General features: G+C 30.6%; 1 protein-coding gene across 1 annotated transcript in view; it reads left to right on the top strand.

Annotated features, from left to right (window-relative positions):
* Positions 1 to 10,058: 10,058 nt before the first annotated feature.
* The window catches only part of LOC108917503, a 34,080-nt gene continuing 27,279 nt past the window's right edge, over positions 10,059 to 16,859 (top strand). Inside the window, exon 1 of the mRNA XM_023453962.1 lies at positions 10,059 to 10,321. Coding sequence (XP_023309730.1) covers positions 10,123 to 10,321 — 199 coding nt within the window. The 5' untranslated portion in view covers positions 10,059 to 10,122. The remainder of the gene's footprint in view (positions 10,322 to 16,859) is intronic.

Raw genomic sequence — 16,859 nt, 5'->3', positions numbered from 1 at the left:
GCTGGGAAATGATCATTTCGCGACTTTTTGTTTCGGCAAGCTGAATTTATCACTATACATGCTAAATATTATGTACAGTAACATATTAGTTTCCACAGTGATAAAAATGGGGCGAAGATTGTTTACAGGCTGGTTAATTGTATAATTTACAATTTCTCTATTTCTCTATATTGTAATTATTCTTTGTACTCCCATTCCGTACCTGGAATTTTGTTTCTGTGGAATGGTGTATCCAAAATAAATAAATAAATAATTTTTACCTAAATTCACGTTTTTCGCTTATAACTTTTTGACGTTCATTTCCACGGGAAAACAGTAAAGTATTTTTTTCGTCTTCAAAAGATCTACAAAACTAGCCCTCGAGCGCCAAAAAATATTGATTAGATCAAAATTTATAAACGGAAGAAGTTTATTTATGACTTTTGAATTAAACATTTATAAACTGCGTTATTATTACCAGAACGTTTTGGCATCGCATTCTCTCATTCCTTATTTATTATTCCTGTCACTCACACGAAACCTGGAATCGGTAAGTTGAATAGTATACAAATGATTAGTCCTGTAGCCACAGGGGTCCCAATTGCCTCCTTCATTTAGATGGAGTTATCCAAATGTTTTTTATGTATTTTGAGCTGCAGAACACGAATATTTTGGGTAGAAGTTTGTCCGGATATCGATAAGTTTTTTATTAACAAAAAAATTGCAAAATACTGAACACTTAGTTTTTGGCAAAATAAAAAGTACTTTCTTATTATTTAACCCATTTTAAGAAGAAAATGTCTCTTGCAATTTTTTTGTTAATCGCATAGTTTTCGAGATAAACGCCGTTAAATACTCGAAAAATGCGATTTTTGCGATTTTCAATTGTTAATAACTTTTGATTGAATAGGTATTTTGTAATTCTGCTGACGGCGTTTGAAAGTTCACGTTAAATACTACAAATTATGAGTAATTGCAGTGTGNTTTTTAACTTAAAGCTCTTTTCATAAGTTTTCCGAATATGTAATAATATATAACTATATCACGCTCGTGCGTCGTATATTTCATTTTGCAACTAAGGCTAAAAAATAAAAAAATTTCCAGGTTGCAAATTTAAATTAATAAAAAAATTATAAATTTCAATGTATTATTATGAAATCTACCACGAAAAAAATCAGTGCGATTGTGGAAGACGCTCGGGATCATCTAGACTAATAATTAGGTAATTTGTTTATAAGGCCATAACTTGTGAACTATTCAACTTACCGATTCCAGATTTCGTGTGAGTTATTAGACAGTGATAAGGAATGAGAGGATGCGCTGCCAAAACGTTCTGGTAATAATAACGCAGTTTATAAATGTTTAATTCAATAGTCATAAATAAACATTAGACCTTATCAATATTTTTTGACGCTCGAGGGCTAGTTTTGTAGGTCTTTTGAAAACGAAAAAAAAGTACTTTACTAATATAATTTACATAAAAATTATACAATTAACCACCCTGTAAACAATCTTCCCCCCATTTTTATGACTGTGGAAACTAATAGGTATGTTATTGTAGTTATTTAGCATCTATAGTGATAAATTCAGCTTGCGGAAACAAAAAGTCGCGTCCAACTCTATATTTCCTGGCCTATTTGTTAGGTAAGGCTTTGACACTGTCCAAGGGATGCTCTTGTATCATCTTTCTCCATTCAAGAAGATCAAGGGCGAATCTTCTGTTGAAAAGATGTAGACGGATCAAAAATTATTGTTGGTTGAAATTTAAACAGTTACTTCGCAATAATCACTAACTCCACTGAGCCTAAGCCCAAAATAAAACCAGCAAGGCTAAATATTTCCAAATCCGATGTCGATATAAATAAAGATAGAAGATTTAAACTATTACATTTATAGAGAAAAACATTGTATGATTAACTATGTGAATTCTAAATTTGATACGCNTATGAGTAATTGCAGTGTGAAAATTTGTTTTTTCCACTGTTATTTGAAGCTATAAACAAATAGCGATTGAGTGTTCAGAAGGGTGCGCCGCCATGTATGTAAGAGAGCAGTTGCCTTCTTACAGGCGTTTAATATACGATCTTGACGAGTACTCTTCATTTCTAGACCAAAGAAACGATGAACACTGAATGAAACATTAACAATTTAAGAAAAATTTGCAATATTGCAATAATTAAAATTATTATACAAAAATAATTTTATGTACAATTTTCTAAACTGTAAAAGTTTAGGGCTAGTTTTGTAGGTCTTTTGAAGACGAAAAAAAGTACTTTACTGTTTTCTCGTGGAAATGAACGGAAAAAAATTATAAGCGATAAACGTGAATTTACGTAAAAATTATACAATTAACCACCCTGCAAACAATCTTCCCCCATTTTTATGACTGTGGAAACTAATATGTTATCGTACATAATATTTAGCATCTATAGTGATAAATTCAGCTTGCGGAAACAAAAAGTCGCGTCCAACTCTATATTTCCTGGCCTAGGTAAGGCTTTGACATTGTCCAAGGGATGCTCTTGTATCATCTTTCTCCATTCAAGAAGATCAAGGGCGAATCTTCTGTTGAAAAGATGTAGACGGATCAAAAATTATTGTTGGTTGAAATTTAAACAGTTACTTCGCAATAATCACTAACTCCACTGAGCCTAAGCCCAAAATAAAACCAGCAAGGCTAAATGTTTCCAAATCCGATGTCGATATAAATAAAGATAGAAGATTTAAACTATTACATTTATAGAGAAAAACATTGTATGATTAACTATGTGAATTCTAAATTTGATACGCCCATTTCATCACCATCTTCAAAACTGCAGAGTCAGTTTTCGAAACGTGGAAACGTTGCAACATTTTATGCGACAATTACGTTTTTTGCGAGTTACTACGATTTTTTTATAGTTATATTAAGTAAAAAGTTAACGAACATAGTTTGTTCATACATTACGTAAATAAGCAAGATAATGAATAAAGTTACTGTAAAAACTAATTACTTATTCTTATTATTTTATTATTAACATTCCGCAGCATTTGCGGTGCTATAGATAGAATCAGATAGTATTCTTTAAATGATCAGTGTAACGGAGTGTTACAAATAACATAATATAATATCTATTTAAAACTCATGCACTCAAATGTTAATCTAAGACTAATTTTGCAAGAAATCACTTAAATTGCTTATGCAAATATGTAGAATTGATTTTCTTTATCGATATTAATACAGAAAAATTAAATTAGTGAAAAATAAAGTAATTGAAATAAATTAAAACATATCAGGAAATGACCTTTTTAAATTAACAAATAAGATTGGATATAACTTTATATAAATTTTGGTATTTTGAAGGGTGTTAGATCAACGTGGTGTTAGCTTTGATTTATGTTAAAAAAAACTACCACAGAATCTTTACAAAATTGGCTTAGGATTTACAGCTTTAATGAAATTATAGTTTCCAAATATGCATCATTAATTAATAAAGAAATATTTAAAAGTGTTTTGTATGTACGTACTATATTAATGACCAGCACACGTATAAATAAGAATACTCTGTATAAGCTTTTGAAAAAAAAATGTTAAACAAACCTATCATCGAAAGAATCAGACATGGATTAGTTTAAGTAAGATTACGTACATAAAAATTGTAAAATTACTCACTAGGCTATTTTACTGTAAATCTGAATTGTTTTTCTAAATTCGTTATCCAAAAATAAGGCACAACGTTCCCGTCAATAGGAGTTCATGTTTACCTTGTTTTTGAGATACAGGGTGTTCAAATTATTTTATTCTTTCGGGTATTTTTCGACACAACTTAATTATTTGATAAAAATTTAACAACTTCCCCCATTCTCTGTGGTTTTACCGACACATAGGCACGTGTAAAACTACCTTATACGAGTATCTACAATAATAAAATGTAAAATTTTCTTTAAAAAATTACGTAATTCTGGATTAACCTATGTGGCGTCGAAATAACTAGCTTTATATAACATTTGTATGATATTTTTGTGTAATAAAAGAAATTCACATTGAAATTGATATAAAGGATGTTTTAAAAACATGTGTCACCGTTTGAGATTCATCAATCAAAAATATGTCAAAAACTTTATGTTAATATGGATTCTTTTCTACAATTTCCAAATTAAAGTCCCCTTAAAATTTATTGGAACTGATTTTAGGCGCCTCACAATCGTAATTTTTTATATAAATTTTATTTATGTATAATTTATACAGTTATTTGCAAATTTTGATCAAAAATGAAATCACATATTCTTTGGTGAATTTTAAGGGGAGTCTTTCCTATAAAGTTTTTATCTTCGTTAAAAAGTCGTAGGGTGTTAAACTTCAAAAAATATTTTTAATTCTTTTAAATAATTTAAAAAGTAGTAAGTGTAATAATTTGAAATTGGCCACTTGTATTTATGTAATCATTGTCGTAAATCTGAGGGCTTTTCATAAAATTTACATGCTCCAGTGGCGGAGATACAGGGTATCGGTGGCATATTTTTCTAAACTTTAGAATTAAGGATATTAGTGTCTATTCTGTAAGAGGAAAGTAAAATTTTAAAGGAGATTAAAATTTTGGCGCTCGTTAACTTTAGGTATGTATTCTGTATGAAATATATGGTTATTTTTAACAGTTGTTAAATAGAGCCAGTGAAATGGTATTCTGTATGTTATTTTTTGGGTTAAATTTTGACCATTTTCTTTAAATTTAGACGATAAAAAGTTAATTTTAAAGGTTCCTAAATTGGTGTTGTTAAATCAGTTTTTTTTTATAAATTGAGATCTGAAGAGATAAAATATGGCATTCGATGGATTTATTCACATGGTACTTCTTGAAATTGTCCATCCAGAAGAGAAAACAGACATATCAGAGGCAACTTCGTGATAACAGTCCCTGACAACATTAACGAAAGGGATGAAATAATGAGTGGGACAGAGACATGAACAATAAAAAGTTAGGTTAAATACCAATACTTTGTCTTCTTCTTCTACATGAAATTGTTTGAGCGCGTTTGAACTATTATTTCCGAATAACCCCGATCGCTTTAACGCACACGCTAAAATTTTAACTGTTAACTAGTTCGTTAAAAAGAACTTTACAGAATAGAAGAAAACGTTAAAATGCAGAATTTTAACCATCCGTCAAATTTAACTCAGACGCTTACAGAATAGACCTAATTGTATTGAAAATATGAAAGAATGTCCTTCGTTTCAAAAAAAGTTACACATATATTTGCATATACAAAATTTCAATGCAAAGATTTTCCACCATAGTCAGGAAATAAAAAATGATTTGGAAAGTACAGTCATCACTAATTAGACGTGCTGGTGAGTGTATTAGGCAAGGTGGTGCTCATTTTAAACAGTTTTTATAGTAATTAGTAATTTTTAGTACTCGGTAGATATTTCTTAAATTTCCAATTTTTTCTGTTTTATTTGTTACTTTCTCTTTAAACGGTTTATTTATCCCTTTAACTTATTTTTTAGAAAACTTTAAATAATTTGCTTGTCAAGTCGCATTAGTTTTATTTAAGGGTTAAAAGTTGCTTAAAAAGGAAATGCATTTTTTGTATATGCAAATATCTCGATAACCAAGGAAGATATCGAAAACGAGCAAATGGAACTTTTTTATGAAACGAAGGGCGTTCTTTCATATTTTCAAGACACAATGTCCGTAATTCTAAAAACAAAAAAAATCCCTATTTAAAAAAATTCAAACATCGAAAATGTTGAAACCAGCAACATTTGCATAAGGCATATTTGGCTCAATTGACTAATTTTAGCCACCAGTATCTCCATCAGCTTCGTGATTTCCCAACCTTTCGCAGACACCCTGTATAAGAAGGTAAAATTAAAAATTCACATTTAGCTGTTTTTGTACAACAAAGAAGCAAAACATTCAGTGGTATAGGTACAAATTTTTCATAAAATTATTTCAGTACGCCACTGGTGAAGCTATCTACACATTTTTTATGCTAAAATATGTAGTATTTTAAATACTTTTTTATACAATACAAGTTCAACAGAAATTACTTGAAACTGAGTTGTTTAATAAATACTGAAAAAACAAAAAAAAAATGATGCCCTCAGAAAGGAAACAAGAATGGACCAATGTTAGCGGAAATTATGTTATTTTTGAGTGAGGAATATTCTCATGAATGTTTTTGAGACGTCTTATATAAAAAAATAAGTACCTAACTTCATTCTATGGTTCTCTTTCATAAAAAAATCCTTAAAGCTTTATCATCGACAATTCTACATATCATTTTTGTAAATTCAATAAATCTACTTTAAACAACAGTTACCATGAATGAAAATTTTTGTAAAACCACTCATTTTTATGTCCCACTGGATTTTTGCCGTAGAATATTTTGGTCTGTTGCCTTCTCTTTCAAGCTGAGTTAACATGCAGGTTTTTGTCCTTATTCATAATTACTAAAATTGTTCTATTTAATTGTATAATTTTTTAATATCTCCTTAATATCCACTTAAAACGGCGGATATAGGCTATGTATAACATTGTTTACACTTCTTGCGTGGCACTCAACTTGAACTGAAACGCTTTGTCAAGGATATGAAGGACAAATTACCTTCACGAGTTATAAAAGCTTTTTCCATGAACATTTTTCTTCATTTCAGTATCCGGACATTTTATTCATTGTTTCGTCACCATACGATTATCATCGGCAGTACAGGTCGCGGATGAGTACATCATGTCGGGAAACAAAATTTCATTGGGAGTTGTGCTGTTCAGTGTATTAAACTTTGTCGGCTGTGAAAATGATGTGCTTCAAATGTCACTTTTTCCATCTCTGCCCATCGCCGTCCTCAAAAGTGATAATACAGTGTGCAGGGAACACAGTGATCAGTATTTGGATAATCTGAAGAACTTCACGCTATGGGCTCATGAAAGTAAGGGTTTATAAGTCAATTTGTACGACCGAAACGAATTTCTAAAGCGACTGTGGAAGCAAGTCACTGAGACAAATAGTTTTTTTGCACTCAGTAGATACAAATACTAATTAAAGTTCTTGTTTTCATGTAAAATGTCGCTCTCAATCCCTAAGAAACTAAATTTACTTTTAATATATCTAACAAAGGCAAATATGATAGCATAGCTTATATAACCAATACTAATACGATTCAAATGGTTGTAAAGGTAATTTGACACCTCTTAGATTGTATGATAAAGTAATATCAGATGATAATTTTAATTAATAGTTGGTTACAGAGTTACAAAAAAATGGCATATACGCTTTGCGACTGGCTTGCCTTTCACTCCATTAAAATACAGGGTGATTCACATATGACTACTAAAAATGAAACCTCGTATTCCTTGATGAATTTTGAGGGGGTCTTTTCTATAAAGTTTTTATCTAGGATACAGGGTGTTAAACTTCAAAAAATATATATTTTTAAATAATTTAAAAACTAGTTAAGTGAAATAAATTGAAATTGGACACATGTATTNTAAACTTCAAAAAATATTTTTAATTCTTTTAAATAATTTAAAAAGTAGTAAGTGAAATAATTTGAAATTGGGCACTTGTATTTATGTAATCATTGTCGTAAATCTGAGGGATTTTCATAAAATTTACATGCTCCAGTGGCGGAGATACAGGGTACCGGTGGCATATTTTTCTAAACTGCCACTGCTTTACGGTAACAACCATGATATTTTCGGATTCACCTTTCAATTTTCTACAAATTATTCTTATATTTTTCGAAAAAAAGCCAAATTGGTTTCAAAGGTACAGGGCGTTCAATGTTTGAATTTTATTTTGAAATTTTTCAATAATTTTGAAAACTGTCAGAGTTTGAACAAAAAAATTGTTACTGTTATGTTTTTTGAGACGACAAATAAGAATTTTTAACTAATTTTAGCGTTGCTTGTGTAGGGCGTCAATTATGCCCTATCCCTTTGATAAATAAGGAATTTTTTTGCCTTTAGAATTAATGATATTAGTGTCTATTCTATAAGAGGAAAGTAAAATTTTAAAGGAGATTAAAATTTTGGCGCTCGTTAACTTTAGGTATGTATTCTGTATGAAATATATGGTTATTTTTAACAGTTGTTAAATAGAGCCAGTGAAATGGTATTCTGTATGTTATTTTTTGGATTAAATTTTGACCATTTCCTTTAAATTTAGACGATAAAAAGTTAATTTTAAAGGTTCCTAAATTGGTGTTGTTAAATCAGTTTTTTTTTATAAATTGAGATCTGAAGAGATAAAATATGGCATTCGATGGATTTATTCACATGGTACTTCTTGAAATTGACCATCCAGAAGAGAAAACAGACATATCAGAGGCAACTTCGTGATAACAGTCCCTGACAACATTAACGAAAGGGATGAAATAATGAGTGGGACAGAGACATGAACAATAAAAAGTTAGGTTAAATACCAATACTTTGTCTTCTTCTTCTACATGAAATTGTTTGAGCGCGTTTGAACTATTATTTCCGAATAACCCCGATCGCTTTAACGCACACGCTAAAATTTTAACTGTTAACTAGTAGTAGAACTTTACAGAATAGAGGAAAACGTTAAAATCCAGAATTTTAACCATCCGTCAAATTTAACTCAGACGCTTACAGGATATACCTAATTGTATTGAAAATATGAAAGAATGTCCTTCGTTTCAAAAAAAGTTACACATATATTTGCATATACAAAATTTCAATGCAAAGATTTTCCACCATAGTCAGGAAATAAAAAATGATTTGGAAAGTACAGTCATCACTAATTAGACGTGCTGGTGGGTGTATTAGGCAAGGTGGTGCTCATTTTAAACAGTTTTTATAGTAATTAGTAATTTTTAGTACTCAGTAGATATTTCTTAAATTTCCAATTTTTTCTGTTTTATTTGTTACTTTCTCTTTAAACGGTTTATTTATCCCTTTAACTTATTTTTTAGAAAACTTTAAATAATTTGCTTGTCAAGTCGCATTAGTTTTATTTAAGGGTTAAAAGTTGCTTAAAAAGGAAATGCATTTTTTGTATATGCAAATATCTCGATAACCAAGGAAGATATCGAAAACGAACAAATGGAACTTTTTTATGAAACGAAGGGCGTTCTTTTATATTTTCAAGACACAATGTCCGTAATTCTAAAAAAAAAAATCCCTATTTAAAAAAAATTCAAACATTGAAAATGTTGAAACCAGCAACATTTGCATAAGGCATATTTGGCTCAATTGACTAATTTTAGCCACCAGTATCTCCATCAGCTTCGTGATTTCCCAACCTTTCGCAGACACCCTGTATAAGAAGGTAAAATTAAAAATTCACATTTAGCTGTTTTTGTACTACAAAGAAGCAAAACATTCAGTGGTATAGGTACAAATTTTTCATAAAATTATTTCAGTACGCCACTGGTGAAGCTATCTACACATTTTTTATGCTAAAATATGTAGTATTTTAAATACTTTTTTATACAATACAAGTTCAACAGAAATTACTTGAAACTGAGTTGTTTAATAAATACTGAAAAAACAAAAAAAAATGATGCCCTCAGAAAGGAAACAAGAATGGACCAATGTTAGCGGAAATTATGTTATTTTTGAGTGAGGAATATTCTCATGAATGTTTTTGAGACGTCTTATATAAAAAAATAAGTACCTAACTTCATTCTATGGTTCTCTTTCATAAAAAAATCCTTAAAGCTTTATCATCGACAATTCTACATATCATTTTTGTAAATTCAATAAATCTACTTTAAACAACAGTTACCATGAATGAAAATTTTTGTAAAACCACTCATTTTTATGTCCCACTGGAATTTTGCCGTAGAACATTTTGGTCTGTTGCCTTCTCTTTCAAGCTGAGTTAACATGCAGGTTTTTGTCCTTATTCATAATTACTAAAATTGTTCTATTTAATTGTATAATTTTTTAATATCTCCTTAATATCCACTTAAAACGGCGGATATAGGCTATGTATAACATTGTTTACATTTCTTGCGTGGCACTCAACTTGAACTGAAACGCTTTGTCAAGGATATGAAGGACAAATTACCTTCACGAGTTATAAAAGCTTTTTCCATGAACATTTTTCTTCATTTCAGTATCCGGACATTTTATTCATTGTTTCGTCACCATACGATTATCATCGGCAGTACAGGTCGCGGATGAGTACATCATGTCGGGAAACAAAATTTCATTGGGAGTTGTGCTGTTCAGTGTATTAAACTTTGTTGGCTGTGAAAATGATGTGCTTCAAATGTCACTTTTTCCATCTCTGCCCATCGCCGTCCTCAAAAGTGATAATACAGTGTGCAGGGAACACAGTGATCAGTATTTGGATAATCTGAAGAACTTCACGCTATGGGCTCATGAAAGTAAGGGTTTATAAGTCAATTTGTACGACCGAAACGAATTTCTAAAGCGACTGTGGAAGCAAGTCACTGAGACAAATAATTTTTTTGCACTCAGTAGATACAAATACTAATTAAAGTTCTTGTTTTCATGTAAAATGTCGCTCTCAATCCCTAAGAAACTAAATTTACTTTTAATATATCTAACAAAGGCAAATATGATAGCATAGCTTATATAACTAATACTAATACGATTCAAATGGGTGTAAAGGTAATTTGACACCTCTTAGATTGTATGATAAAGTAATATCAGATGATAATTTTAATTAATAGTTGGTTACAGAGTTACAAAAAAATGGCATATACGCTTTGCGACTGGCTTGCCTTTAACTCCATTAAAATACAGGGTGATTCACATATGACTACTAAAAATGAAACCTCGTATTCTTTGATGAATTTTAAGGGGGTCTTTTCTATAAAGTTTTTATTTAGGATACAGGGTGTTAAACTGCAAAAAACATATATTTTTAAATAATTTAAAAACTAGTTAAGTGAAATAAATTGAAATTGGACACATGTATTTACGTAAACTTTCTCTAAAAGCTGAGGGCTTTACTTAGAATTTACATGCTCCAGTGACGTAGATACAGGGTATCCGTGGCATATTTTCCTAAGTAAAATGGTACGCCACTGCTTTACGGTAACAACCATAGTATTTTCGGATTCGTTTTTCAATTTTCTAGAAATTACTACTCTTTTATGTTTTTCGAAAAAAGCCTGATTTTCGAGTAAAACTTAAAAAACGAACTGAGAACACACTTCGAGATTCGAATATAATGGTTTTTAAAATTACGTAGTGGGCTGCGATAGCAACTTTAACATTCTGAGCAGTTAGAAGAAAGAATAAATAATGGTTTTCATCAGATTCAAGCAACAATATATTTCGGACAAATTACATTTTCGTTACTAAAAGATATCGGGTCTGTGTTCGTGGAAATCGAAGTATTTTTGAACATTTACACAAATAAAATCATTAAAGTGATAGCTAATGTTATTAATATTTTTATTCGAATAAATAACAGAATGATTAGTGCTTGTAATGGCATTTAAGTAAAAGTGTTTTCAGTTGGTTTTTTTTAAGTTTTACTCGAAATTCAAGCTTTTTTTAGAAAAACATAAGAGAGTCGTAATTTGTAGAAAATGGAAAGACGAATCCGAAAATATCGTTACCGTAAAGCAGTGGCGTACTATTTTATTTAGAAAAACATGCCACCGATACCCTGTATCTTCGCCACAGGAGCATGTAAATTTTAGGAATGGCCCTCAAATTTTCGACAATGTCTACATAAATACATGTGCCCAATTTGTAGGGAAGACCCCTTAAAATTCACCAAAGAATACGAGGTTTCATTTATAACAAGTATAGCCATTATTAATACGATTCAAATGGTTGTCAAGGTAATTTGACACCTCTTAGATTGTATAATAAAATGATATCGGATGATAATTTTAATTAATAGTTAAATTTGCTTAGGGACTACAAAAAATGGCATATACGCGACTGGCTTGCCTTTTAACTGCATTAAAATATACATTTTAGTCCCTTGGCATACAGAGTGTCACATATTTGTAGGGCAAACTACATGTTATTTGTACGAAAATAGTTTTCTTTATGCCATTTTAAATTTGGGCGTCCTGTTTTTGATGTACACAGTGTTACTTTTAAGATTTTAAGAACGACTTTTTTTAATAACTCGGTTTTTTTATTAGGACCTTAAAAAAATAATAAAATATAATTTTACTATCAGACAAGGGTTATTTTTTATAAAAATAATTTTGCTTAACCAAAAATCTCACACTGAGAAAAAGCAGACAAATCCAAAATATCATTCTCTTTATATTGCAAACCTGATATAGTAATTTACCCCATAAAGAAGGCAAGTATTATTTATTAGTCGAAGATGATTTTGCGTCCGAGCGCGGAGCGAGGGTTGGCAATAGAGTCCGAGCCTGGTAAATTACACTTAACTGCTGCGTGGTGTATAACATTTTATCTGCTCCCACAGTTCTGTATGGTTCATGAAATAAAGATTAGGTTTTATATTTTGACATTTCTTAATCAATTCATTTTGACATTTTTCGAAATTTTGCAGTCGCCTTGATTGTTTGGATTTTGTCGTTTCTAAGGTGTTTATAAACAAAGCTACATAAAAGTTGCAATTTTACTAGTTTTGAATTATTATTTCTAAATGAATGATTTCCAAGCAGAAAGTGCAGCAAATGCTGCCTGCGAATTTTTATTTCCCGAGAAGTCGAAAGGGCGCTACGGACGAGCATATAGAAATTTCAAAAAATGGTGTCAGAACAAAAATGCTGGTGTTTCTGAAATGTCACTGCTAGCATATTTCAAGAACTTTAAAGTCACTGGCGAGTTTGTGGAATGAATACTCAATGATTAAGTCAACTATTTTCATAGAGGAGAACGTGGATATATCAAAACACCCCAAGCTGAGAGTATTTTTGAAACGTAAGAATGACGGCTATACATCTAAAAAGTCAAGCGTTTTTACGAGAACAAGTCAACGATTTTCTCGTTCAGGCACCCGATGACATATATTTTCTAATGGAGGTAGTGACGGTCTTAGGCATTGCAGAAGCATTTCTGATGAGTTATGCAAAGTTACTTTGGACAACGTCAATTTCTAAAATTTCAATAACATTATTGTAGTTACAATTCCAAATTCTAAAAATGGTATGTCACGTACGTTTAAAATTACTTCTCGTCAGGGCTCTGTTTCTCACCTAGAAATTCTCAAGAAATATATCAAGATTAGATTGGAAATTAAAAATGAAATTTCATGCAAGAATACCCTTTCTATGATTCCTAATAAGATTGCACAGTTTTTGAAACTAGAACATCTTGAAACATATACAGGCCATTTATTCCGAAGAACATCGGCAACGTTACTAGCTAATACAGGAGTTGATATATTAGTTATCAAGAGACACAATTGCAGAATGTTATGTTGAAGTAACAAAAATGAAATAACCAACAGGATTCTTTACAATGATACTTCAACTCTAGGTTCTATTAATACGTCGCATCGTGCTGTTTTAGTGGATCAGTCTAATAATATTGAGCCTCCGGTGACTGAAATGGAACGGTCAAATCATTTTGAGAATAATTTGACAATTAGTAAACGCGAGGGGAATAATTATCCAGATTTTATAAATGTTACTAAATGTAATAACTGAAGAATTACTACAAATATTCATTCATAATAATAGTTAATAAAATGTAATGTTCATCAAATATTTCTATTTATTTGTTCATAAAATCGCTTTTTTCCCTGGGGAGGTAAGTTACCTCACTTATCTCCCGTTGTCCATAGCAACTTCCACTTCTATGGTAAAATGTACTTACCTCCTTAAAAACAATATATTAGTAGTCTATTTACCATAGTGGGAGCAGATAAAAGTTGTTTACGTTTCGAAAATTCAGCTTTCGTCTTTTGAACTGACAATGAATTGGTTTTTAATTATTTCTGATACTTTAAATTTGTTTTTGCCTGTTTCCATAGATAGAGACCATATGATATTTATTCTATCATCACTTACTTCATTTGTAGCCATGTTCACAGAATATTTTGAAAGATCACCGTTCAACAAAATAATTACGGTCCCTTTTAATTTTCTTTTAACAGAGTTATTTTCTTTTTCTATAATTTTGGCCGAACTGCATTGAATTGTATAATCTTTTTCCCAAGAGAAATTGCAAATATCTTATTCCTCAAATTCTGGGGTTTTAATGCAATCTTTGTGCTCATCTATTCTAATACCTACAGACCGAGAAGTCTCTTCAACATGATGTTTCATGCATGTAGGTGAAACGTAATTATTTGGTTGTCTTTGACAAAGTCCGTAAAGTATTTTTCCGTAACCGAAGCGCAAGCAGAAGAATGGTAGTGGTAATACGCATAAGTCCATCAATTCTTTCCTATGACCAGCTATATTGTTAAGAGATACTGTATTTTTTAGACAAATGATTGCTTTTCTAATTTTGATTTGGAGCTTGGTATACGGAATCATCTTTAGTTGTTATGTGATGGGAATCTTCGGTATATATTAGATTGGGCCTAGAATTTGGAATTCTTAATAAACGTTGTATTTTAAAGTACAAGTATTGACAAGACAGCTCTGTTAGACATTGTTCTATCTTAATTAACTAACTGTGGGAATTAAGTAATCTAAAGGTATTATTACTATTGAGAGAGTGCCAAAATAAGAAATAATAATAGAAAATATGTGTTTAACAGTGGAGATATCTAAGAGTATATTTGAATTTTGAAAATACTAAAGTTGGTGTTCGTTATGATTGACATCTTCGCGATTGCGCAAATTTAATAAGAGAACCAAATGTGCTATAGTTTCAGCCTAAAAAATCTGCGCCTAGATACATACATTCCTCACCACTATGTGCACTTTTCTTGATTGTCAATAAAAATATTTAAACTGATGACTAAAGTTAGATCAGGATAAGTTAAGTTTATTCCATTTTAGTTATTTCTGGACTACATTAGAAACCTGTTCCTGAAGTGCTCTGTGCCATCTAGAATGCGTTCTTGTAAATGCGGCTCATTTAATTAATTATAAAGAAATCTTTCATAAACCTCCAGAAAAAAAAGCCCATCGAGGTCGAAGTTTCGAAGATTTTGATTATACTGCGGTAGGATACAGTCAAGCTAAAACAACATATTTTGTTGACCCAAAGGTCACCATCGAGAATAAATTATTGATTTGTAGAAAAATTAAAATTCCTGGGAATTTAATCAAAGTGGCCAGGAAACCGGGTTTAAAATATATTTGACAACTATTCCTACCCATCTTAACATTAACTTGGTATTGTATAACTGTTACTGGATTGCATAAGTGGGTATTATGAATATTAGTCACTCCATTAGACGTAAATGTTGTATCATCAATAAACCCAATATATTTTACAAAAAGGCGATCTATTGCTTCCTTAGCATATCCAGTTGCGAAACATTAATATCACCTTCTTCGTTATTCCTGTTTTAAGTAGCCTTTATTCAGGTACTCGTGCTTGAGGTCATATTAACTATCTGCAAAATCTGCTCCTCTTAATTTGGGCGAAGCTAAACTAGCATTTCACATTTTTCTATATATAAGTGTTATTTATTTGCAAACATTAGAATATTGTTATTAATTTTGTTACTCATTATATGTTAAACTTACTTAGACAACAGTATTATTCAATTTTTATTGATTCTAAGACCTATTAAATCATTTCGTTCAATAGGGTGTCTATTTAAAAAAATATATTAAATTATCATCCTTGAACAAAATATAAGTAAATATTTAAAATTAAATCTATTTGTTTGTTTATCTATTTAGAGCGTCCTATTCTGCCAATTTTACTTGAAAGTTTGTATATTTCATTAAAAATTTATTCAAAGGAAAATGTGCTAGCACAGAAAATTGTCACCAAGATTCAACTTTTTTTTATTTCATGTAAATTTTTTCCTATGAAAACTTGTGAGAAATCACAAAAGCAGTTGACAATAAATCTGTAAAGTACATTCTTTTCTTATACTTGTTTATATCTTATACTCACATTAGTCGCTTTGCTGTGTCGAATTTGATTTAATATGCTCTTTTTTAACTTTAACCATTTATTATGTTTCATGTACTTAGTATTCAGTCGCACTTATTCAAATTGAAAAACACGGATGTTATGCTTGTGGACATATGTTTCAAATTGGTTTAAGTTCAATTTTTAACTTATTAGTTTGTAAATTCATTGTGAAAAGTATAGAAAATAAATAAAATAATTAGAAATAAAAACAAAAATAAATTAAATAAACCTTTAAAATAAAATTCATGATCGATATATCCTCGAAAATCCATTTTTCTAGAAAACGACTGAAGATAATCTAGAAACGGTTTTATTTTCTGCGGCTCTCACTTAAACGTAGAATAAAAAAAATAAGCAGATACATAACCCTATTTTGACCTTCTGAAAACAGTTTTTATAGTATATAGTAGGTATAGTTGTAAGTAAGACTTTTTCTCTATTTAGCTTTTTTGTTTTTTCGAAATATTAGCACAGGAAAATTTTCGGCCTTACGAAACGTACGAAATTAGGGAATTATTTATTCCAACTTTTTTCTTCGAAATGAATGTAGAAAAAATTAAAGGACCCCGCACAAATCTTATGGAAATTGGGTCCCGGTCAAATTCGCTGAATTTTTGATATGTGATAGAGTTCATCATACTGGTCAATTGTCTCAATGGCCACAAAGCTCAAAAATGGATAGTTTGGCCGGTACAGAGCTTTAAAGCTCCGAATATCCTCCACGGATTTATGTATATGCGCAGTGTGTATAGACTTTTGAAATAGCCTATTTCATTTTTTTTATTATCTAGGTTTATATTTTTGAGGTTGCTGAATTCAGATCTGTTGTTAGATTTTCAAAATTGACAGTTGGCAGCTGTCAAATAGCTGTCAATGTGCTATAATAAAGCCAAAAACTTGTTTTTT

Source organism: Anoplophora glabripennis, unplaced genomic scaffold (genome assembly GCF_000390285.2).
Source record: "Anoplophora glabripennis isolate ALB-LARVAE unplaced genomic scaffold, Agla_2.0 scaffold57, whole genome shotgun sequence".
Taxonomy (NCBI): domain Eukaryota; kingdom Metazoa; phylum Arthropoda; class Insecta; order Coleoptera; family Cerambycidae; genus Anoplophora; species Anoplophora glabripennis.
The sequence above is the reverse complement of the archived record's forward strand: the minus strand, read 5'-3'. Positions and strand labels throughout refer to the sequence as shown.